Source organism: Macaca nemestrina, chromosome 20, assembly GCF_043159975.1.
Source record: "Macaca nemestrina isolate mMacNem1 chromosome 20, mMacNem.hap1, whole genome shotgun sequence".
NCBI lineage: Eukaryota > Metazoa > Chordata > Mammalia > Primates > Cercopithecidae > Macaca > Macaca nemestrina.
The window spans coordinates 42,125,162-42,150,826 of NC_092144.1; the positions used below are offsets into that span (position 1 = coordinate 42,125,162).

The 25,665-nt window shown below is 46.2% G+C and overlaps 1 protein-coding gene across 7 annotated transcripts in view; it reads left to right on the plus strand.

Moving 5' to 3' along the window:
• Positions 1–2,749: 2,749 nt before the first annotated feature.
• Positions 2,750–25,665, plus strand: part of LOC105495592 (tudor domain containing 12) — a 107,967-nt gene continuing 85,051 nt past the window's right edge. For 2 of the 7 annotated variants that reach the window (XM_071085971.1, XM_071085974.1), the window contains exons 1-4: positions 2,750–6,033; positions 16,846–17,004; positions 22,282–22,418; positions 25,338–25,457. In XM_071085971.1, coding sequence (XP_070942072.1) covers positions 5,953–6,033; positions 16,846–17,004; positions 22,282–22,418; positions 25,338–25,457 — 497 coding nt within the window. In that variant the 5' untranslated portion in view covers positions 2,750–5,952. Of the gene's footprint in view, positions 6,034–6,927; positions 7,259–16,845; positions 17,005–22,281; positions 22,419–25,337; positions 25,458–25,665 lie in introns of those variants that run through there. The other 5 variants (XM_071085973.1, XM_071085975.1, XM_071085970.1 and 2 more) reach the window with 4 other exon arrangements.

Consider the following 25,665-nt stretch of genomic DNA (forward strand, 5'->3'; position numbering starts at 1 on the left):
CTGGGTGACAAGAGGAAAACTCTGTCTCAAAAAAACAAAAACAAAGTCTACAAAAATTATTATTGTCTTTTGATTTGTTTTTTGAGATAGAGACTCACTCTGCTGCCCAGGCTGGAGTGCAGTGGTGCAATCTCAGTTCACTGCAACCTCCAACTCCTGAGTTCAAGCAATTCTCGTGCCTCAGCCTCCCAAGTAGCTGTGACTATAGGCACCTGCAACCACACCCAGCTAATTTTTGTATTTTTAGTAGAGATAGAGTTTCACCATGTTGGCCAGGTTGGTCTTGAACTCCTGACCTCAGGTGATCTGCCTGCCTCAGCCTCCCAAGGTGCCCAGGATCATAGGCATGAGCCACCATGCCCAGCCTTGCTTTGTCTTTTGACTCTCAAAGTTTACTAGAATGTTGCTGCTAGAAGGGACCTCAGTGAACACCATGATTTTGCCAGTGAGAAAACAGAAACGCAGCTGGTTAGTGCCACGGCCAACTCCCTCTTCACTGGAGTTGCCATGGCTCAGAGGGTGATATTAGAAGATGTCATCATAAAGTAATATGACTAGTTTTTCTTCATAGAAAAGATCGTTTTCACACCATGTTTCCTTCATGTATGCTTTGTTTTGTTTTTTGTTTTTTGTTTTTTGTTTTTTGTTTTTGAGATGGAGTCTCACATTGTTGTCCAGGCTGGAGTGCAGTGGCGTTCTTTCAGCTCACTGCAACCTCTGCCTCTTGGGTTCAAGCGATTCTCCTGCCTCAGCCTTCTGAGTAGCTGGGATTACAGGCACGTGCCATTGCACCTGGCTAATGGTTGTATTTTTAGCAGAGACGGGGCTTCACCGTGTTGGCCAGGCTGGTCTTGAACTTCTGACCTCAAGTGATCCACCTACCTCAGCCTCCCAGAGTGCTGGGATTACAGGTGTGAGCCACTGCACCTGGCCTGTATGTTGTTGTTTTTAATCTGAATGAACCTTGTCTCCTTCCAAGAATTCCTTTTGGGAGACTTGTCACATGACCTCATACCTATAGCAGTACCTTGCCCATACCCCGTAACCCCAAATAATATGAGCTGAAAAATTAATACTGTTTTAGAACTCAGATTGCTGATGTTGATGGCATTTATGACACACAGTTTTTCTTTTCTTTTCCTTTTTTTTTTTTTTTTTTTGAGACACATTCTCACTTCGTTGCCCAGGCTAGAGTGCAGTGGTACGATCTTGGCTCACTGCAACCTCTGCCTCCTGGGTTCAAGTGATTCTCCTGCCTCAGCCTCCCAGGTAGCTGGGATTACAGGCGTGAACCACCATACCTGGCTAATTTTTGTACTTTTAGTAGAGACAGGGTTTCGCCATTTGACCAGGCTGGTTTCGAACTCCTGACCTCAAGTGATCCGCCTGCCTCAGCCTCCCAAAGTGCTGGGATTACAGATGTGAGCCACTGTGCTGGGCCAGAAATATTTTTAAAGTTAAAAACAAAATTCAGCAGGGCATGGCGGCTCACACCTGTCATCCCAACACTTTGGGAGGCCAAGGTGGAAGAATCATTTGAGCCCAGGTGTTCAAGACCTGCCTAGGCAACATAGGGAGACCACGTCTCTATAAAAAACATTCAAAATTAGCAGGGTGGGCTGGGCATGGTGGCTTACACCTGTAATCTCAGCACTTTGGGAGGCTGAGGTGGGCGGATCACAAGGTCAGGGGTTTGAGACCAGCTTGGTAAATATAGTAAACCCAGTCTCTACTAAAAATACAAAAATTAGCTGGGTGTGGTGGCACATGGCTGTAGTCCCAGCTACTTGGGAGGCTGAGGCGAAGAATCGCTTGAACCCAGGAGGTGGAGATTGCAGTGAGCCGAGATCGCACCACTGCACTCCAACCTGAGCGACAGAGCGAGACTGTCTCAAAAAAAAAAAACCAAAAAAAACAAAAAACAAAAAACAACTGGGTATAGTGGTGCACCCCTAGAGTTTCATCTCCTCAGGAGACTGAGGTGGAAAAATCACTTGAACCCAGGAGATAGAGGCTGCAGTGAGTAGTGATAAGATTGTGCCACTCCACTCCAGCCTGGGCAACAGAGCAAGACCCTGTCTCAAAAAAAAAAAAAAATCAGCACCATGAGACACGGCGAAGAAAAAGGAAGCCTTGCGCATCTTTAAAAAAGTGTTTTCTGCTAGCGCCAGGGTTGGAGGAGGGCAGGTTACAGTATAAATGAGGACCCCTTTCAACCTTGGGGAGACTGGGTGACTGGAGCCCCAGGGCAGTGAGTGTTTTGACTGTGGGAGTGTAATATACAAATATTTCCATTTTCTGTGAGCCATGTTGTAAAAAGATTGGGAAATACCGTACTGTAGCACAGGATCCAGTCAAAGAAAAAAGGGTCTCTCCAAACCAAGAACTGGGAGAAGTCTATATTATCCATCTTTGTGGATTGGGAACTGTTTTGGGACTTTCTGTTTAAGATGGGGTCTTGCGGCCGGGCGCGGTGGCTCACGCCTGTAATCCCAGCACTTTGGGAGGCCGAGACGGGCGGATCACGAGGTCAGAAGATCGAGACCGTCCTGGATAACACGGTGAAACCCCATCTCTACTAAAAAATACAAAAAACTAGCTGGGCGAGGTGGCGGGCGCCTGTAGTCCCAGCTACTCGGGAGGCTGAGGCAGGAGAATGGCGTAAACCTGGGAGGCGGAGCTTGCAGTGAGCTGAGATCCGGCCACTGCACTCCAGCCTGGGCGACAGAGCGAGACTCCGTCTCAAAAAAAAAAAAAAAAAAAAAAAAGATGGGGTCTTGCTTTGTTGCCAAGGCTGGGCTCCAACTCCTGGCAAGGGATCCTCCCATCTCACCCTCCCAAGTAGCTGAGACTACAGGCACATGTCACTGCACCTGGCTACAAGACCCCCTGTTTATTTTATTTTATTATATATATTTTTTGAGATGGAGTCTCACTGTGTTGCCGAGGCTGGAGTGCAGTGGCATGATCTCAGCTCACTGCGACCTCTGCCTCCTTGTTTCAAGCGATTCTCCTGCCTCAGCCTCCTGTGTAGCTGGAATTACAGGTGCCGGTCACCATGCCTGGCTCATTTTTATATTTTTAGTAGAGACAGGGCTTCACCATAGTAGCCAGGCTGGTCTCGAACTCCTGACCTCAAGTGGTCCACCCACCTCGGTCTCCCGAAGTGCTGGGATTACAGGCCTGAGCCACCTCGCCCAGCCAGGACCTCCTGTTTAAATCAGGTCCTGTCGTTTTCCATCTCTTTTTGGCGAGGTCTTGAGCTTTCAGGTGAGTTGGCCATACCAGGTGCCTTGACTGGAGGTGAGGCCTTGTCAACCTAATTTCAGGAACAGGTGAACATCATGCACTTTGCAGCTGTGTTTTTCTCCCGACTGGCAGCTACACACCTTTCCTCTCCAACCATCCTGCCTGAGAGTTTAAGTGCACGTTATCTGTGGGACCTCGTGCAATCCAGTTTTCTTATAGAACTGCATGCTTACGTGAGCATTCTGTTCCCCAAATATGTAACTCCACAATTTCCATGCTCTCTCCAACTGTTGCAGTCTTTTGACATCTTGCTGGTTCCCTTACTAGCAAATTAACTCATTTCAACTCGGAGAGCCCTGCCAGTTGAAGGGCAGCTGGGAAGAAACCCAGGACCAGGAACCTTTCCAGAAGGTGCAGATCAAGTGGAAATGTTGCCAGGAGGCCACGAAGACCCAGGGATTCGTGGCTGACCAGGACTCTTCCTTGCCACCAGGGCTTCCATCTCACAGCATTTAACAGGTGTGGGCTGGACTAGAGAAAGCAGGAAGACAGGGGCCCCCTGGCAGGCAACAAGGACCAACTGAGGGCCCGGCATGGTGGTTCATGCCTGTAATCCTAGCTGCTCAGGGGGCTGAGGCAGGAGGATGGCGTGAGCCCAGGAGTTCGAGACCAGCCTGGGCAACACGGTGAGACCCCATCTCTACAAAAAAATTTAAAAATTTTCCAGGCGTGGTGGTGCGTGCCTATAGTCCCAGCTACTTGAGAGGCTGAAGCTGGAGGATCAACTGAGCCCAGGAATTCAAGGCTGCAGTAAGCCATGATTGTGCCACTGCACTTCAGTGTGTGCAACAGAGCCATACCCTGTCTCTTTGAAAATAAAATGATGAACTTGTAACCACCTAATGGGTTCACCTTGCCCACTGCCTAGACAGAGCCAATTTATCAAGACAGGGAATTGCAATGGAGAAAGTAATTCATGCAGAGCCGGCTGTGCGGGAGACTGGAGTTTTATTATTACTCAAATCAATCTCTCTGAGCCTTCAAGGAACAGAGTTTTTAAAGACAATTGGGCGGGCAGGAGCTTGGGAAGTGGGGAGTGCTGATTGGCCAGGTTGAAGATGGAATCAGAGGTTGTCCGAGTTTTTCTTGCTGTTGTCTGTTCCTGGTTGGGACGGCAGAACAGGTTGAAGCAGATTATCGGTGTGGGTGGTGTCAGCTGATCCACTGAGCTGATCCAAGGATTGTTGTCTTATGCTTCCCTAAAATGTATAAAACTAAGTGAGGCAGGAAAATAGAGTCTGGAGGTAGGGAACATAAGGCCGATTCACACTTCAGCTATAACGGGAAATATCGTCTCCATAGGGCATACACCCAGTAAATGACTTCATAACTTTACTTCACCGTCTTCATTTACATCGGGCATACTCCAAGCAGAGAGTATTTAAATTCACGAAAATTCTGTAACGGGGACTTTGAGCCCCTATGCTCAGGTCCGCTCCCGTGCTGTGGAGTGTACTTTTTCAATAAAACCCTTCATTCCTTCCTTGCTTTGTGTGTGCGTTTTGTCAAATTCTTTCTTCAAGACACCAAGAACCTGGACACCCTCCAACTTTAACACAAGCTGTGCCCCGACCACCTCTGGCAAATGTCATTAGGACTTCCTGTGTCAGGGGCGCATGTCCTCAACCTTGGTGAATTTTTTTATTTTTATTTTTTGGGACAGAGCCTCGCTCTGTCCCCCAGGCTGGGGTGCCGTGGCCCGATCTCAGCTCACTGAAACCTCCGCCTCCCAGGTTCAAGCGATTCTCCTGCCTCGGCCTCCCAAGTAACTGGGATTCCAGGCATGGGCCACCATGCCTGGCTAATTTTTCTATTTTTAGTAGAGGCGGGGTTTCACCATGTTGACGATGCTAGTCTCCAGCTTCTAACCTTATCAGGTGATCCGCACGCCTCGGCCTCCCAAAGTGCTGGGATTACAGGCCTGAGCCACCTCGCCCTGCCGGCAAAATAAACTCTCTGAATGAACTGACACCTGTCTCACATTTTCAGGGTTCACAGGCTTTTATCAATTTTGTTTCAGAGTCAAACCATGGACTGAATTCCTTCCCAAAGTTAGTCGGGCTTCCGCCCAGGCATAAACAAGGACAGCTTAAATTAGAAGCAAGATGGAGTTGGTTAGGTCTGATTTCTTTCACCATCAGTTTCCTCAGTTACAATTTTGCAAAGGTGGTTTCCAACGGACTCAGCCGCACGCGGCCCCTCTATCCCTCCCAGGAACAGGCGAGTGTCCTTGGGGTCTGGGGATTCCTGCCAGCGGCAAATGAGCGAATCACGCTACCCCAAGCCGGGCCTCCCGGGGCCTCGGCCCATCAGTCCTCCCGGCCACCGCGTGGCGCTGTGCAGGGCGTTGTTGGGCGGTTGGGTGGACCACGTGGTCTACGACGCCTTAAGGCCTGCTGGGCGTGCGCGGGCATCCGGTCGGTGCTGTAGGCCCGAGGCCAGGCGGGCAGGGAGCCCCGAGCGAGGGGCTGTGTCACTGCCAGGACGGAGCGCGTCGCCTCGGGCCGACCCCGGGGTCCGCGAGGGCTCCTGGGGACGAGGAGTGTGGGGCACCTGCCACGGGGGGCCGAGGCGCTAAACGTGGAGGGAAGGAAAGCACTCGCGGCGGGGGCCTGGCGGGGGCGGACGCGGCCAGCCTCGCCCATGACGGCAGGGGACTTCCAGGGCGAGGGGGCCCATCTGCCCTCCGGCGCCAGGAGGATGCTCCAGCTCCTGGTGCTGAAGGTGAGCGCTGCGAAGCCAACTCCACACAGTCTCCCACACCCTGCAGAGCCTCGCACCCCCGACCCCGGCACAGCCTCCCATCGCCACACAGCCCCCCACACCCACCCCAGCCCCCAACCCGAGTCCCACACAGCCCCCCACACCCACTCCCCCCATCCCAGCGCTACACATGTCCCCTTCCCACCCCCGCCCTACACATCCTCCACATCCCCCCACGCCCACACTCCCCCAGCCCACACATCCTCCCATGCCCACTCCCCGCCCCGCCCACACATCCCCCATGCCCACTCCCCGCCCCGCCCACATATCCTCCCACACCCACTCCCACCCAGCTCCACCCCCACACTCACACTTATGCCCCCACCCATCCCACTCCCACACACTTCATCCCACTCCCACACACCCCAACCCCCTATATTCCATCTGGCCATGCCGTGCCCCCACTGCCTTCCCACCCCATCCCACTCCCACCCCACACACCCCCAACTCCTACCCTAGCCCCAGCTCCCACCCGTTTCCTTATCCCTGCCCGCCCCACAGTCACACCCTCACCCCTGTCCCCACCCCGTCCTCATTCCCACCCCCCCACTTAAACCTCCACCCCGACATTTCATCCCCCCCACACACCCCACCACCACCCCTATCTCCACTCCCACCTGCACCCCAGCCGCAGCCCACCCTACCCCCACTCCCCCACCCCACATCACACCCCGCCTTCCCCCACCTGAGCCCTCCCCGCGCCCCCACTAGGGGGCACCCCGGGCTGGGAGCTGGGGTAGAAGATGGCGTGGCCCGGGATGCACTTGAAGGAGCGTGGGATTGGCTGCCCCTTCGAATGCTTAGTCACAGGGGCCACGCGACACTGGCGTCCCCAGGGACCCGCTCACCGTACTCCACGGGGCCCTCAGGCTCGGCGCTTGGATAGGGTCGGTTGGCCCGGGCAGCCCCACGCCATGGGTCCCGCCTTCCCTCGTGCCCCGGGTCTCTGTTGCCCTCTCCACTCTCCGCGCGGGCTCTGTGTGGGTGATGTACTAGTCCCCGGGGAAGGGACGCCCGCCTGGACCCTTGCTTTTCCGCCTTGGAGTCCAGTGAGGGCTCACTGGTAAAGGGGAAGGCGTTGGTGGAGGAAGGAGCTGACAGGCCAGAGCAGAGGAGTAGGTGTGGGTTATTGGAGAAAGGAAATCTCAATCACTTTGAAAATCACACTTCAGTGGGCCCAGGAGCGGTACGTAGCAAATTGTGAGATTATTGTATTTATTATATTATTTATTTTTTGAGACAGTTTCGCTCTTGTTGCCCAGGCTGGAGTGCAATGGTGTGACCTCAGCTCACTGCAGTCTCCGCTTCCCGGGTTCCCTACCTCAGCCTCCCAAGTAGCTGGGATTACAGGCGCCCGCCACCGCAGCTGGCTAATTTTTGTATTTTTAGTAGAGACAGGGTTTCACCACGTTGGCCAGGCTGTTCTCGAACTCCTGACCTCAGGTGATCCACCTGTCTCAGCCTCCCAAAGTGCTGGGATTACAGGCATGAGCCACCGCGCCTGGCCTATTTTATTTTTTATAGAGACAAGGTTTGTTGCCTAGGCTGGTCTGGAACGCCTGGCCTCAAGCAATCATCCCACCTCAGCCTCCCAAAGCCCTGGGATTACCCCCTGGCCCAGTGGTGCGGTTTTTTGGTTTTTTGGTTTTTTTTTTTTTTGAGACGGAGTCTTGTTTAGTCGCCCAAGCTGGAGTGCAGTGGCATGATCTGGGCTCACTGCAAGCTCCACCTCCCGGATTCACACCATTCTCCTGCCTCAGCCTCCCAAGTAGCTGAGACTACAGGCGCCCACCACGCCCGGCTATTTATTTTTTGTATTTTTAGTAGAGACGGGGTTTCACCTTGTTAGCCAGCATGGTCTCGATCTCCTGACCTCATGATCCATCCACTTTGGCCTCCGAAAGTGCTGGGATTACAGGCGTGAGCTACCGCGCCCGGCCGGTGCGATTTTTAAAACCAGCACTCTCCTTCTCTTACTTGATGTCTTGTGTAATCTCTCTGAACAAAGATTCACAAACGTTTGAGGAAACTGACTCTTACAGAGAATTTGCCGCGAGACTTTAAGGGGTTCAGATCCACTTGGCAAGCTCCTCTCCCCCGTCAGATGTTGTCTATCAGTCCTAAGGATGCTAGTCCGATTTCTCCTTTAGAAGAGACAGGGCTCTTCCAGGGCTGCACATCCTGACACGTGCACAACCATCCAGGCAGAATTTTGACGGCAGGAGCTGGACTTCCTGCTTTCTGTTAGGGAACCCCTTTATTTACCTGCTCAACTCTGATCTGCCCCCACTTATGGCCCTCACCCAGCTCACCCCCTGAGCAAATTCTGTCCTGAATAGGAGTGTCTCCCCAAGTGCGGTGCAGGTACCACCTGTCCTGCAGATGAAGTTAGCTTTTACAAGGATGAAATATTTTTCCCCCCATGTATCCATCAACAGATGATTGGGTAAACGGAAGGTGGTTTGTACATATACAATGGAATATTATTTAGCCTTAAATATCTGAGAAATCTTTGCCTGCCTCAGTCACAAGGATTTTTTCCCCCACGTATCCTTTTATTATTATTTTTTAATTTTTTTTTTTTTTTTTTTTTTTTTTTTGAGGCGGAGTCTCGCTCTGTAGCCCGGGCTGGAGTGCAGTGGCCGGATCTCAGCTCACTGCAAGCTCCGCCTCCTGGGTTTACGCCATTCTCCTGCCTCAGCCTCCCGAGTAGCTGGGACTACAGGCGCCCGCCACCTCGCCCGGCTAGTTTTTTGTATTTTTTAGTAGAGACGGGGTTTCACGGTGTTCGCCAGGATGGTCTCGATCTCCTGACCTCGTGATCCACCCGTCTCGGCCTCCCAAAGTGCTGGGATTACAGGCTTGAGCCACCGCGCCCGGCCTAATTTTTTTTTTTTTTTTGAGATGGAGTCTCGCTCTGTTGCCCAGGCTGGAGTGCAGTGGAGCAATCTTGGCTCACTGCAACCTCTGCCTCCCAAGTTCAAGCGATTCTCCTGCTTCAGCCTCCTGAGTAACTGGGATTACAGGTGCGTGCCACCGCAGCCAGCTAATTTTTTATATTTTTGGTAGAGACGGGGGTTTCACCATCTTGGCCAGGCTGGTATCCAACTCCTGACCTCAAGTGATCTGCCTTCCTCGGCCTCCCACTGCTGGGATTACAGGCATGAATTGCTGCACCTGGCCCCCCATGTATCCTTTTAGAAGTTTTATAATTTTATATTTTACCTTTAGAGATATGATCTGAGTTAATTTTTGTATATGGTGCGAGGAATGAAGTTTCATTTCTTTGCACTTGATTATCTAACTGTTCCAGCATCATTTATTGAAATGACTATCCTTCCTCCTTTGTGTCTTGTCAGAAATCAATTGACTATATATGTGATTATATTCCTGCTATATTGATTTATGTACAATACCACACTGTCTTATTACTGTAGCTTTATAGGTAACTCTTGAAGTCAGGTGATATGAGTCTTCCAACTATATTCTTTTTCAGAATTGTTCTAGTTGCTTGGCTTTTCTAATATGCATTTTGTAATTGCTTGTTGAGTCTACCAAAAAAAAAAAAAAAAAAAAAACAAACCCTGCTGGAATGGAGTTGTGTTTATAGATGGGTTCAGAGAAAATACATTAATCCATGAACACAGTATATCTATACCTATTTAGGTCTTCTTTCATTTCTTTCCATCAATGTTTTATAACTTTCAGCATAGGAATTTTGCACATATTTTTAAGATTTAAACCTTTAAGTAATTACTGAGTTTTGTTTTTCAGTAAAAGACACAGGGTCTTGCTCTGTTGGCCAGGCTGGAGCGCAGTTCTGTAATCACAACTTACTGCAACCTCAAACTTCTGGGCTCAAGGGATCCTCCTGCCCCAGCCTCCTGAGTAGCTGGGACTAAAAACATTTGCCCCCACTCCTAGCTAATTAAAAAAATTTTTCTTTTAGAGACAGGGTCTCACTGTGTTGCCCAGGCTGGTCTCTCAAACTCCTGGGCTCAAACAATCCTCCCACCTCAGCCTCCCAAAGTACTGGGATTACAGGAGTGAGTCACCACTCCCAGCCTTTTTGTAATTTTCAATTTCCAATTTCCATTTCTGGAATACGATTAAATTAATTGTTTTTTAATTTAATTTTAAGTTCCAGGATACAAGTGCAGGACGTCCAGGTTTGTTACATAGATAGACGTGTGCCATGGTGGTTTGCTGCAACTATCAACCCATCATCTAGTTATTAAGCCCCATGTGTATTAGTTATTTATCCTGATACTCTCCCTCCCCTCTGCCCTACAGGCCCCAGTGTGTGATTACCCTCCATGTGTCTGTGTGTTCTCATTGTTCAGCTCCTGTTTATAAGTGAGAACATATGGTGTTTGGTTTTCTGTTCCAGTGTTAGTTTGCTGAGGATAATGCCTTCCAGCTTCATCCATGTCCCTGCAAAGGACATTATCTTGTTCCTTTTAATGGTTACATAGTATTCCATGATGTATTTGTACCCCATTTTCTTTATCCAGTCTATCACTGATGGGCATTCGGGTTGATTCCAAGTCTTTGCTATTGTGACTAGTGCTACAATGAACACACACATGCATGTCTTTATAACAGAATGATTGATATTCCTTTGGGTATATACCCAGTAATGGAATTGCTGGGTCAAATGGTTTCTCTAGTTCTAGATCTTTGAGGAATCGCCACACTGCCTTCCACAATGGTTGAATTAATTTACACTCTCACCAACAGTGTAAAAGCATTCCCATTTCTCCACAGCCTCGCCAGCCATCTGTTGTTTCTTAACTTTTTAATAATATGCCATTCTGACTGGCGTGAGATGGTATCTCATTGTGGTTTTGATTTGCATTTCTCTAATGATCAGTGATGTTGAGCTTTTTAAAATATGTTTGTTGGCCGCATAAATATCTTCTTTTGAGAAGTGTCTGTTCACATGCTTTGCCCACTTTTTCATGGGGTTGTTTTTTTCTTGTAAATTTGTTTCAGTTCTTTATAGATTCTGGATATTAGACCTTTGTCAGATGGAAAGACTGCAAACATTTTCTCCCATTCTGTAGGTTTTCTGTTAACTCTGATGATAGTTTCTTTTGCTGTGCAGAAGCTCTTTAGTTTAATTCAATCCCATTTGTCAATTTTTGCTTTTGTTGCAATTGCTTTTGATGTTTTTGTCATGAAATCTTTGCCACTGACTATGTATTGAATGATATTGCCTAGATTTTCTTTTTCTTTTTTTTTTTTTTTTCTGATGAAGTCTCGCTCTGTTGCCCAGGCTGGAGTGCAGTGGCACAATCTCGGCTCACTGCAAGTTCCGCCTCCTGGATTCACACCATTCTCCTGCCCCAGCCTCCCAAGTAGCTGGGACTGCAGGCACTCACCACCACGCCCGGCTAATTTTTTTGTATTTTTAGCAGAAACAGGGTTTCACTGTGTTAGCCAGTATGGTCTCTATCTCCTGACCTTGTGATCTGCCTGCCTCGGCCTCCCAAAGTGCTGGGATTACAGGTGTAAGCCACCGCGCCCGGCTGGTATTGCCTAGATTTTCTTCTAGGGTTTTTTATAGTTTTAGGTTTTACATTCAATTCTTTACTCTGTCTTACAAAAATTAAGTTAATTTTTTTATAAGGTATAAGGAAGGGGTCCAGTTTCAATTTTCTGCATATGGCTAGCCAGTTTTCCCAGCACCATTTATTAAATAGGGCATCCTTTCTCCATTGCCTGTTTTTGTCAGGTTTGTCAAAAATCAGATGGTTGTAGATGTGTGGTCTTATTTCTGAGATCTCTATTCCGTTCCATTGGTCTGTGTGTCTGTTTTTGTACCAGTACCATGCTGTTTTGGTTACTGTAGCCTTGTAGTATAGTTGGAAGTTGGGTAGCATGATGCCTCCAACTTTATTATTTTTGCTTAGGATTGTTTTGGCTATAGGGGCTCTTTTTTGGTTCCCTATCAATTTTAAAGTAGTTTTTTCTGTTTCTGTGAAGAATGTCAATGGTAGTTTAATGGGAATAGCATTGAATCTATAAATTACTTTGGACAGTGTGGCCATTTTCACGATATTCTTCCTATCCATGAGCATGGAATGTTTTTCCATTTGTTTGTGTCCTCTTTTATTTCCTTTGTTAGTTGTATTCTTAGGTATTCTCTTTGTAGCGACAATTGAATTATTTTAATAATCTTGTGCCTTATAGCCTTGTAAAGTCAATTATTAGTTCTGGCATATATATTTTTTATTGTAAAATACATGTAACATAAAATTTGCCATCTTAATCATTTTTAAGTGTACAGTTCATGGTATTAAATACATACCTAAAGTTGTACAACCATCACCAGTGTCCATCTCCAGAAGTCTTTTTCGTCTTGTAAAACTGAAACTCTGCTTTCTCTGTGAATTTGACTACTCTGAGTGCCTCATATAAGTGAAATCATATAGTTTATCCTTTTGTGACTGGCTTATTTCACTCAGCATAATGTCCTCAGGGTTCATTATGTTGTACCATGTGTCAGAATTTCCTTTCTTTTGAAGCCCAATGCAGTGATGTGAATGTGAGGACCCAACTACTTGGGAGGCTGAGGCGGGAGGATTCCTTGAGGTGAGGATTGCTTGAGGTGAGGTGGGCAATATAGCAAGACCCTGTCTCTTAAAAATAAATAAATAATTAAATGTCTTTTTTAAAAAAAGAATTTCCTTCCTTTTTCAGACTGAATAATAGTCCATTCTACACCACATTTTGCTTATCCATTTATCTGTTGAGGGACATTGGGTTGCTTCTACATTTTAGCTATTGTGAACAGGGTGCTGCTATGAACACAGGTGTGTAAGTATCTCTTCAAGATCTTTCAATTCTCGTGGATCTACACCCAATAGTGGAATTGCTGCATTGTATGGTAATTATAGTTTTAATTTTTTGAGGAGCCACGCTACCATTTTCCACAGCAGCTATGTCATTTTACATTCCTACCAACAGTGCACAATGATTGCAGTGTCTCCACAGCCTTGCCAATACATTATTTTCTGTTTTAACACACCTTGCTGCACACTGAATTTTCAGGGTTTTTTTGACGGTAGTTATCCTCATGAGTGTCAGGTAGTATCTCACTATGGTTATGATTTATGTTTCTCTAATGATTAGTGATGTTGAGTGCCTTTTCATGTACTTATTGGCCATTTGTATATCTTCTTTGGAGAAATGTCTATTCAAATCCTTTGCCCATTTTTTAATTGGTTGTTTGGGTTTTTGTATTGTTTTAGGAGTTCTCTGTTTATTCTGGATATTAATCCCTCATGAGATATAAGCCTTGCAAATATTTTCCCCCATTCCATAAGTTGGCTTTCTACTGTGGTGATAGTGACTTTTGATGCACACAATTTTTAAATTTCAATGAAGCCCAGTTTGTCTATTTTTTCTTTTGTTGCCTATGCCTTTGGTGTCATATCCAAGAAATTGTCAAATCCAACGTCATAAAGCATTTGTTCTGTGTTTTCTTTTGTAGTTTTAGGCCTTCCATTTAGGTTTTGGATCCATTTTGAGTATAGTGTCACATAAAGGTCCAAATTCATTGTTATTTTTTTTTCTTTTTGAGACAGAGTCTCACTGTGTTACCCAGGCCGGAGTGCAGTGGTGCAATTTCAGCTCACTGCAACCTCCACCTCTCAGGTTCAAGTGATTCTCTTCGTGTAGCCTCCTGAGTAGCTGGGATTACAGGCATGTACCATCACACCCAGCTAATTTTGTATTTTTAGTAGAGATGGGGTTTCACCATGTTGGCCAGGCTTGTCTGGAACTCATGACCTTTGGTGATCTGCCTGCCTTGGCCTTTCAAAGTACCGGGATTACAGGTGTGAGCCACTTTGCCTGGCCTCTTAAGTTCATTCTTTTGCATGTGAATATCCAGCTTTCCCAACACTCACTTATTACAAAACCTTTGCCTGAATGGTTTTGGTACCCTTGTCAAAAATCATTTGAATAGATACACAAGGGTTTATTCTGGACTCTCTATTCTACTCTGTTGGTCTATATGTCTTTAGTTCAGTACCACACTGTTTTGATTACTGTAGCTTTGTAGTGAAGTTTTGGTAAAGTTTTGAGATCAAGTGTGAGTCCTCTAGTTTTGTTCTTTTTTGATATTGTTTTGGCTGTTTGGGGTCCCTTGGGATTTCACATGAATTTTAGAATGTGCTTTTCTATTTCTGAAAAAAATATCATTGTGGATTTTGGTAGGGATTGAATTGAATGTGTAGATTGCTTTGAGCAGGATTGACATCTTAATGATATTAAGTCTTCCAGTCAATGAATGTGGGATGTCTTTCCATTTATTTATGTCTTCTTTAATTTCTTTCAGCAGTGTTTTATAGTTTTCATTGTAGTTATAATTTTTTAGTAGACTCCTTAAGGTTCTCTGTATAGACAATCATGTTCTTTATGAATAAAGACAATTTTTTTTTTTTTTTGAGACGGAGTCTCACTCTGTCACCCAGGCTGGAGTGCAGTGGCCGGATCTCAGCTCACTGCAGGCTCCACCTCCCGGGTTTATGCCATTCTCCTGCCTCAGCCTCCCAAGTAGCTGGGACTACAGGCGCCCGCCACCTCGCCTGGCTAGTTTTTTGTATTTTTTAGTAGAGACGGGGTTTCACCGTGTTAGCCGGGATGGTCTCGATCTCCTGACCTTGTGATCCGCCCATCTCGGCCTCCCAAAGTGCTGGGATTATAGGCTTGAGCCACTGCGCCCGGCCGAATAAAGACGATTTTATTTATTCCTTTCTAATCTTCCTGACAGTCTTTTTCCTGTCTTATTGTACTAACTGGGACCTTTAGTACAATGTTAGCAAGTATACCGCTTGTGAAATTTTTCTTTTCCATTTTTTTTTTTTTTTTTTTGAGACAGAGTCTTGCTCTGTTGCCCAGCCTGGAGTGCAGTGGCACAATCTCAGCTCACTGCAAGCTCCGCCTCCCGGGTTCACACCATTCTTCTGCCTCAGCCTCCTGAGTAGCTGGGATTACAGGTGCCCGCCATCACGCCCGGCTAATGTTTTGTATTTTTAGTAGAGACGGAGTTTCACCGTTTTAGCCACGATGGTCTCGATTGCCTGACCTTGTGATCCACCCACCTCAGCCTCCGCAAGTGCTGGGATTACAGGTGTGAGCCACAGCGCCTGGCTAAAACTATTTCTTTCAGCCTTCTCACCATTGGTCTTCTCTGGACTCCTTGGGGTCTCATCTCTGCCAAGAATGTGACGGGTGTTCTTATGCAGACTTTAGGGCTCCCCTTCTTTGCCTCTCCATTTAGGAATTTTACCCTTTAATTCTCAAGCTGCTATGGCAGCCCCAAACTCTGTTCTCTGATTTCCTCAAGCCACAAACATTATGACTTTCTCCTTGAATTGCAGCTGCTTAACACCACGTGGACTGGGGAATGGGCTGAGGGGAAAAGCCATGTAAAAGTGGATCTCACCCAGGGAAGTTTCCTTCTTTCAAGGGTTGACTCTCCTCCAGGTTCTGCTTGCTTTTGGTAGCTTGTCACTGCCTTCAAATCATTATTTTGTATTTTTTCCAGGATTTATTATTGTTACTCATAGGTGATATAGAAACTATTCTGTTGTTACTGGAACCAGAATAACTGCTGTTCTTTTTTCTGGTTATTTGTTATAAAAATGTTCAAACCTTCAGAAAAGTAGACATAATACTATGTGAATACCTGTATTCTTGCCACCCTAGATTTAGGATCCCAAATCTCAAGATGTCATTTTTCTAGGCAGAGTTAGATAATACTTCTGAAAAATCATGAGTTCTTGGCTGGGCACAGTGGCTCACGCCTGTAATCCCAGCACTTTGGGAGGCTGAGATGGGTGAATCACCTGAGGTCAGGAGTTCGAGATCAGCCTGGCCAACATGATGAAATCCTGTCTCTACTAAAAATACAAAATTAACTGAGCATGGTGGCGCATGCCTTTAATCCCAGCTACTGAGGAGACTTAGGCAGGAGAATTGCTTGAACCCAGGAGATAGAGGTTGCAGTGAGCTGAGATTGCGCCACTGCACTCCAACCTGGGTGACACAGCAAAACCTTTTGGTATTTTCAATTCAAATTTAGCTTTTCACTTTATATTTATGTCTTTAACAATGAAAATCTTGGCTTCTAATAACAATAGTACACAACAAAATACATTCCAGGAAGTCTGACTTCCTTCCGTGTCCCTTCTCCATTTCTCCCCTCCCCTTAGGTAATGATTTGCATTTATTTCGGTTTATCTGCATTATTTCTTTTTTTATTATGAGCAGAATGTACTTATATTCACAGTGCTTTCTCTTTCTTACAAAAGAATAATACAGATCAGGAACAGTTGCTCCTGCCTGTAATCCCAGCACTTAGGGAGGCCCAGGTGGGAAAATTGTTTGAGCCCTGGAGTTTGAGACTAGCCTGGGCAAAATAGTGAGGCACCATCTCTGGGTTTTTTTTTTTAACAAACAAAAGTACTAGAAACATTGCTCTGAACCGTGTGTTTGTGTATTATTATGGATTTTTCAGAATATAGGAGATTGAGGACATCTGCTTGTTTTTTGAGTCACAACACATAATTCAGAATTACATCCTATTGGTTACGTGTTTTAGAATTTTATCTTTGGTCTAACCATTTAAGCAAAGGCATTTGTCAAGAATTTGTTAGGTCACTTAAATTAGAAACAGTAATCATGGCTCTAAAGTTTACTATTTTGTGGTACTACTTTTAAATTATATATCATTCTGTTTGTCCTTTAAAAATTTTACAGATTGAAGATCCAGGTTGCTTCTGGGTTATTATAAAAGGGTGTAGTCCCTTTTTAGATCATGATGTCGACTATCAAAAATTAAATAGTGCCATGAATGACTTCTACAACAGCATGTGTCAAGATATAAAAATAAAACCATTAACATTGGAAGAAGGACAGGTATGTATCTAAATGTTATTTAATCACTGTGTCTTGAAACACCACTCACAATATAAACTGTTTTGGCAATGACGATGATTCAAGCTTTTAGAGTATTTTAATTTCTTACACTCAGTGGCTTGTGTTAGGTTATTTTTGAGATGGAGTCTCGCTCTGTCATGCAGGCTGAAGTATAATGGCACCATCTGGGCTCACCGCAACCTCCGTGTCTCGGATTCAAGCAGTTCTCCTGCCTCAGCCTCCTGAGTAGCTGGAATTACAGGCATGGGCCACCACACCCAGCTAATTCTGGTAGTTTTAGTAGAGACGGGGTTTCACCATGTTGGCCAGGATGGTCTGGAACTCCTGACCTCAGGCCTCCCGAAGTGCTGGGATTACAGGCGTGAGCCACTGCGCCCGGCCAGTGTAAGGTTCTTTAGGTTGCACAAGATTCAGGCTAGTCATGGAAGGGGGTGGCCGCCACATAAGGTCCATGTGGGGCAGGAGGAGACAGAATGTCATCTACACCCAGGCATGAGGGCCATCCCTCTGGGGCTGGGAACCAGGGGATTATTTGAGATCCCACAGAGGTATAGGGACCTCAGCAAAGAGGGAGTGGGTCTTCAGTGTAGGGCCAACGCCTCCCTTTTGGTTGCTCATGACTTTGGCCAACTCATATGTCTTCATTTTCCTCACTCCACGCCGTGGCCCCTCCTTGCCTTCTTGCAGCCTCAGCTCCCACTGCCCCTTGTCATGGTCTCTGCAGCTCAGCTACTTTTCAGAAGAGAGTGATTTTTTTGTAATGGTATAATAGGAAAAGATTTATAACCTCTTTGTGAGAAAAAGCAGAAATAATTTGAATCCCCTTCCCCCAATCATCATTAATAACATAATTTATTTTAGTATATGTGCTGCTGAAGCAAGTGTAATAACACAATTATTTGTTTCCATGCCATTGACTAATTGAAGAAGTTAAACTAGGTCTATTGTTTTTAAAAATATTCCACATTTTGGGCTGGACGTGGTGGCTCACTCCTGCAGTCCCAGCACCTTGGGAGGCCAAGGCAAGAAGATTGCTTGAGCCTAGGAGTTTTGTGAACAGCCTGGGCAACATAGTAAGACCCTATCTCTACAAAACATAAAAAGATTAGCGGGCATGGTGGCACGCGCCTGTGGCCCCAGCTACTCTGGAGGCTAAGGCAAGAAGATCACTTCATGGAGCAAGACTATAGGCACCATTTTTCCCACAGCAGGTCCTCGCTTCATGTCTCTGTGTCACATCTTGGTAATTCTCCCAACGTTTCGAACTTTTTCATTATTCTATCTGTTATGGTGATCTGTGGCCAGTGATCTTTGAGGTTAGTATTTTAATTGTTTGGGGTGCCACCAATTGCATCCATGTAAGATGGTGAATTTTGTCAATAAATGTGTGTTCTGACTGCTCCACCATCTGTCCCCCTCTGCCCAGGCCTTCCTGTTCACTGACACGCAATTGAAATTAGGCCAATTAATAACCCTACACTGGCCCCTAAGTGTTCAGGTGAAAGGATGAATTACATTAAATTTAAAGCCAGAAATGATTGAACTTAAAGGAAGACATTTTGAAAGCTGAGATAGGCTGAAAGCTAGGTCTCTTGCACCAAACAGTTAGCAAAGTTGTGAATGCAAAGGAAAAGTTCTTGAAGGAAATTAAAAGTGCCACTCTGGAGAACACACAAATGAAAAAAAAAAAAAAAGAAACAGCCTTATTGGTAATATGGAGAATGTTTTATTGGTCAGGATAGAAGCTCAAACCAGTTACTACATTCCCTTCAGCCAAAGCCTGATCCAGAGCAAGGCCCTAACTCTCTTCAATTTTGTAAAGGCTGAGTGAGGTTAGGAAGCTGCAGGGAAAAAATATGAAGCTAGCAGAGGTTGGTTCGTGAAGTTTAAGGAAAGAGGCCATCTCCACAACCTAAAGTGCAAGGTGAAGCGCAAGGGCTGATGGAGAGGCTGCAGCAGTTTCTCCAGATGTAGCTAAGATCATTGATGAAAGTGGACACACTAAATAACAGGTTTTCAATGTATACAAGACAGCCTTCTATTGGAGAAGATGTCTTCTCAGACTTCCAGAGCTGAATAGGAGAAGTAAGCCAGGTGCGGTGGCTCACACCTGTCATCCCAGCACTCTGGGAGGCCGAGGTGGGTGGATCACCTAAGGTCAGGAGTTTGAGACCAGCCTGGTCAACATGGTGAAACCCTGTCTCTACTAAAAATGCAAAAATTAACCAGGTGTGGTGGCGGGTGCCTGTAATCCTACCTACTGGGGAGGCTGAGGCAGGAGAATTGCTTGAACCCGGGAGTGGAGGTTGCAGTGAGCTGAGATGGTGCCACTGCACACTAGCCTGGGTGACAGAGAGAGACTCCATCTTAAAAAATAAATAGGGGAAGTCGGTGTCTTTAAAGGACTAAAACTTTAAAGGTCAGAGTGGCTTTCTTATTAAGGGCTAATGCAGCTGGCGACTTTTAAGTTGAAGCCAGTGCTCATTTACCATTCCGAAAGTCCTGTGACCCTTAAAGATTATGCTGGCTCTGCTCTATCTGCTCTACAAATGGAACAAGAAAGCCTGAATGACAGCATATCTGTTCACGCATGGCTTACTGAATATGTTAAGCTTACTGTCGAGGTCTATGCTCAGAAAGAAAGATTCCTTTCAAAATATTACTGCTGAGCTGGGTGCGGTGGCATATGTCCACAGTCCCAGCTACTTGGGAGCCTGAGGCGGGAAGACCACTTGGGCCCAGGAGTTCGAGTCCAGCCTAGGCAATGTAGTGATGAGACCTTGTCTCTAAAACAAAAACAACAAACGATGCCATTGACAGTGCACCTGGTCACTGAAGAGCTCTCATGGAGATGAATGTGGCTTTCATGCCTCATTTTCAAGGTTGACTGGCTGTGTGAATTATTAACTATTCATGGTGTTTCTACAGGATGCTTTGATTTCAGCATTAAATAGAAATACCCTTCATCCTTTGTCAGGATTTCTGTTGAATTATTCAAGTTTTGAGTTATGTGAGGTTCTCTAGAACCTATCCTTTTCAGTATGGCTGTACTGTGTTTTCCAACTTACATTCCCGAGGACAGCAATCTCTGTCAGTCCCCTTCTTTTCTGTTTGAGCACAGCTCTCCCTGCTGGACTGCTTTATAAACCTGTGGCTAGCATACGGTTTGTTAGTTGAGTTGGCTGTGGCCTGGCAGTCCTGCGGTACAGTCAGGATGCGAAGGGTTGTCACCTCTGCAGGATGGTTCTCCTTAAAAGGGGCTACAGGCATTTACAGATGCTTCTTAACTTACGATGAGGTTATGTCCTGATATTGTAAGTAAAAAATGCACTTAATACACCTAACCTGCTGACCAGCCTAGCTTACCCTAGCCTACTTAAATGTGCTCAGAACACTTACATTAGCTTACAGTTGGGCAAGATCACTTAATACAAAGCCTATTTCATAGTAAAGTTTAAATATCTGTGTATTTTATTGAATACTGCACACTATGTAAAAATTGCAATAGTTTCACACCATCATAATGTTGAAAATTGTAAGTTAAACCATCATAAGTCAGGGACTCTGTACTTATTTAGCCATCAGACAGGTAGTTGATTGATTGATTGATTGATTGATTGAGACTGACTCTCATTCTGTCGCCCAGGCTGGACTGCAGTGGCGCGATCCTTGGCTCACTGCAACCTCTGCCTCCCTGGCTCAAGTGATCCTCCTGCCTCAGCCTCCTGAGTAGCTGAGACTACAGGCACATGCCACCATCCCTGGCTGATTTTTGTATTTTTAGTAGAGACGGGGTTTTTCCGTGTTGGTCAGGCTGGTCTCAAACTCCTGAGCTCAGGTGATCCACTCACCTTGGCCTCCCAAAGTGCTGGGACCACAGGCGTGAGCCACCACGCCTGGCCCAGTTAGTTTATTTTTAAAACATTTTATTACTGTTATTTTTTGAGACGGGGTCTCACTGTGCCACCCAGGCTGGAGTGCAGTGGTGCGATCATAGCCCACTGCAGCCTCCAGCTCCTGGGTTCAAGTGATCCTCCTGCCTCAGCCTCCCAAGTAGCTGAGACTACAGGCACGTACCACCATGCCTGGTTCAAGTAATATTTGAAGACTTAGTATATGCCAGGCACTGTGCTAGGTGCTGGGCATTTGGCGGTAAACAAAACAGGCAAAAATCCATGTCATCAAGGAGCCAGCGTCCAGTTATGACAGATAGTAAACAAATGTCAGAGGCCAATAAGAGTCATGGGGAGGCTGGGCGTGGTGGCTCACGCCTGTAATCCCAGCAGTTTGGGAGGCCGAGGCGGGTGGATCACCTGAGGTCAGAAGTTCGAGATCATCCTGACCAATATGATGAAACCCCATCTCTACTAAAAAAAAAAAATACAAAAATTTTCTGGGCCTGGTGACACGCACCTGTAATGCCAGCTACTTGGGAGGCTGAGACAGGAGAATCGCTTGAACCTGGGAGGCGGAGGTTGCAGTGAGCCAAGATTGCACCATTGCACTCCAGCCTGGGCAACAAGAGCAAAACAACATCTCAAAAAAAAAAAAAAAGAGTCATGGGTAAGGGAGTGGAAGGATGAGTCTGGTGGCAGCTTCCTGTTGGGCAGACACATTATTGACAATCATTCCTAAGCATTATTTCCTGATTTAAGAAGGTAAAGGAATGCATTTTTCTTATTTTACTTTCTAAAAATTGTCCTCAGTTAAGGAGTGAAAACGATTGTAGTAAGAAAAACAGTGACCTAGTACCCAGGCGGCCTGTGTTCCTGAGGTTTTCTTATGGGCAGAGGAACTCAGCTTGGATAGGCCTGGCCTCCTGGCATCTCTTTCCTCTGCTGTAAGGGAGAATGTTGACTGGGATGGTTTTAAGAGTACCTTTTAGCGCTCTTGTTCTTTGACGAGATGTTAACACTGATCTGAAAAAACCTTTCTGTTGGCTGGGCGCCGTGGCTCACGCCTGTAATCCCAGCACTTTGGGAGGCTGAGGCGGGCGGATCACGAGGTCAGGAGTTTGAGACCAGCCTATCCAACATGGTGAAACCCTGTCTCTACTAAAATACAAAAATTAGCCAGGCATGGTGGTGGGCGCCTGTAATCCCAGCTACTTGGGAGGCTGAGGCAAGAGAATTGCTTGAACCTGGGAGGTGGAGGTTGCAGTGAGCTGAGATTGTGCCACTGCACTCCAGCCTGGGTGACAGAGTGATACTCTGTCTCAAAAAAATAAATAAATAAAAATAACTGTTTATTTTGCAGGTGTGTGTGGTCTATTGTGAGGAACTAAAGTGCTGGTGCAGGGCCATTGTCAAATCAATTATGTCTTCTGCAGACCAGTACCTGGCAGAATGTTTCCTTGTGGACTTTGCCAAGAACATTCCAGTGAAATCCAAAAAGTATGTATACCTTACACTCTTTTCAGAGACAAATATCAGTTTCAAAGGAGAATGTCCATTTTAAAGTATGGGGCTAGAGGTCACTACCATTGAGAAAAGACAAAACTGGAGTTCTTTAACTTCAAGAAGGGGAGCTTTGTGGGTTTCAGGTCTGCACCCACTGACTGGCAAAGCAGGTGGGCAGGATGAAGGCTCAGGTGGCTCTGGCCCTCTGCCACTGTCTGTCCTGGCAGGGCAGGCAGGTTCAGGTGATGTTCTCTGCATCTCCTGGCTGCTCTCTGCATCTCCTTGCTGCTCTCTGCATCTCCTGGCTGCTCTCTGCATCTCCTGGCTGCTCTCTGCATCTCCTGGGTGTTCTCTGCATTTCCTGGGGTTCTCCCTGCATCTCCTGGGGGTTCTTTCTGCATCTCCTGGCTGCTCTCTGCATTTCCTGGGGTTCTCTCTGCATCTCCTGGGTACCCTCTGCATCTCCTGGCTGCTCTCTGCATCTCCTGGCTGCTCTCTGCATCTCCTGGCTGCTCTCTGCGTCTCCTGGGTGCTCTCTGCATCTCCTGGGTGCTCTCTGCATCTCCTGGGTGCTCTCTGCGTCTCCTGGGTGCTCTCTGCGTCTCCTGGGTGCTCTCTGCACCTCCTGGGGTTCTCTCTGCACCTCCTGGGTTCTCTCTGCACCTCTTGGGTACTCTCTGCACCCCCTGGGATACTGTCTGCATCTCCTGGGTGCTCTCTGCATCTCTTGGCTGCTCTCTGCTTTTCCTGGGTGCTGCTTGCTGGCTGCTTTCCTGCCTGTATTCAGTTTCCTTATGCCCTTTAGGGAGGCTTGGCTGCAAGAAAGACATTTCCAGGAGGTAGAGAGAAATGCCTCTCTCCACAGAAGAGGTGTTTCTGGCATAGTCTCAGGGTTGCAGAGAGCAGAGCTTGTACTCACGTAGGTGTTCCTGGTTGTCCTGCTTAAGAGAGGGAGGGTGTGACCATCAGTGAGGTTGGGAAATGGCTCAGAATGAGCTGGTGCCTAGATGGCGCTGTGCAGCCTTCACTGCTTCTGGGACCACACTTCATAGTTCATTAGAAAACACCAGCAACAAGTCAGTCTTGGTGTTTTCTGATGATTTTTCCATAGTTTCCCATCCCAGAGTAAGAGGATGTCAGTTTAATAAATATGAGAATTCTGATTTCACTGAGAAAGAGCAATACCAGATAGACTTGATTGCGATAAGAGGTGTCTGTTTTTTTTGTTTTGTTTTTTTGAGACAGAGTTTCACTCTGTCCCCCAGGCTGGAGTGCACTGGTGTGATCTCGGCTCACTGCAATCTGCCTCCCAGTTCAAGTGATTCTCCTGCCTCAGTCTCCCAAGTAGCTGGGACTACAGACGCGTGCCACCACGTCCAGCTAATTTTTGTATTTTTAGTAGAGACGGGGTTTTGCCATGTTGGCCAGGCTGGTCTTGAACTCCTAACCTCAGGTTATCCACCTGCCTCATCCTCCCAAAATGCTGGGATTACAGGCGTAAGCCACTGCGCCCAGCCAGGAGGTGTCTATTGAATAGAAGAATTTCATGGCAGACATGCTTGTCAGACATTGGGAATTTACAGTACTTAATGTAAGAGTAGGTACCATTCGAGCTTATGATCCTGCATCTCATACGACCATAATCACTGCAAAAACAATTATTGTGTTTAACTGTTTGGGGAGCTTTTCTTTTTGCATTTGGTGTTTTACATTTAGTTTGTTCTGGGTGAGAAAATCGTATGGTTGAATAGAGCTTCAGGAGACTACAGGGGGCCATGGATGCAGCTACCTTTCCCTAACCTGTCTGAGACACAAGATAGCCAGGCTGCCCAGACAGGACATAATAGGAACCCTGGAAAGAAGGCCAGTTCATGTGGAAATAGTATGTTGAAGTGGTTTTTTGGCCAGGAGTGGTGGCTCATACCTGTAATCCCAGCACTTTGGAAGGCCAAGGCAGGAGGATCACTTGAGGCCAAGAGTTCAAGACCAGCCTCGGCAGCATAGTGAGACCTGGACTCTACAAAGAAAAAAAATGTAAAAATAAAATGCTCTGTCGTTTGCTGAAGAAAAATGGAAATTAAATTGCCGAACTTACTATTTAAAAATCTCAGTCCTGCAGCTCTTTAGTGCAAAGTTGGCAAATACTAATTATTAAAACGTCTGTTCATTTACAGAAACTTTTAAGGTAATTTTGGTCATATATTGAGATTGATATTTAGAAAATCTTGAATAGAATTTGCTTTACAGGTATGTTCATTAGTATCCAGTATTTGTCCACCTAAGGAGCCTTATTAGACCTTGTTTGTTTGAGACAGAGTTTCACTTTTGTTGCCCAAGCTGGAGTGCAATGGCACGATCTCAGCTCACTGCAAACTCTGCCTCCCAGGTTCAAGTGGTTCTCCTGCCCCAGCCTCTTGAGTAGCTGGGATTATAGGAGCACACCACCATGCCCGCCTAATTTTTTGTAGTTTTAGTAGAGACGGGATTTCACCATGTTGGCCAGGCTGATCTTGAACTCCTGACCTTAGGTGATCTGCCCAACTCAGCCTGCCAAAGGGCTGGGATTACAGGTATGAGCCACCGTGCCTGGCCAGGAGCTTTCTTAAGACATTTTTTTCCTAAACTCTTACTCCTAGATCATGAAATGTCAGTTTCACTGATACATTATCTATGTACCATATCCATGCTTTATGTATCAAAAGAGTATGATTTTTTTTCAATCTCCCAAGAAACAGTTTTTCCCTCTCGACCAAATGTCTCCAAGTACTGTTGGTGGCTATATTAGAAACAGAAAGAATTGTTGTTTATGTGTTTTGTTTTACATTAAGTATATTAATAAAATAGGTGCACTGTAATGGAATATGTTGTATGTAATTTTCTATGTAATGGAGCTGTTTCTGTTTCACTTTTTAGCATCCGAGTTGTAGTAGAATCGTTTATGCAGCTTCCCTATAGAGCAAAAAAATTCAGCCTGTACTGCACAAAGCCTGTCACATTACACATTGACCTCTGCCGAGACAGTACTGACATTGTGTAAGTACAGCTTCTTAAGTCCTTCGAATCATTAGTAAAAGCCTTCTATCAAGTGCACGATGTTTCTATGAAGCCAGTTCCTCTGTAGAAGTGCTGAGCAGGAGGTCTCTGTTCTTTAGGAGGGGCTTCTGAGTCAGTGTTTGTCTGACCTGGCTGTGGTTGAGAGGGTTTGGAGCAGGGCCTGAGCTCTGTGCTTCTTGCCTTTGTT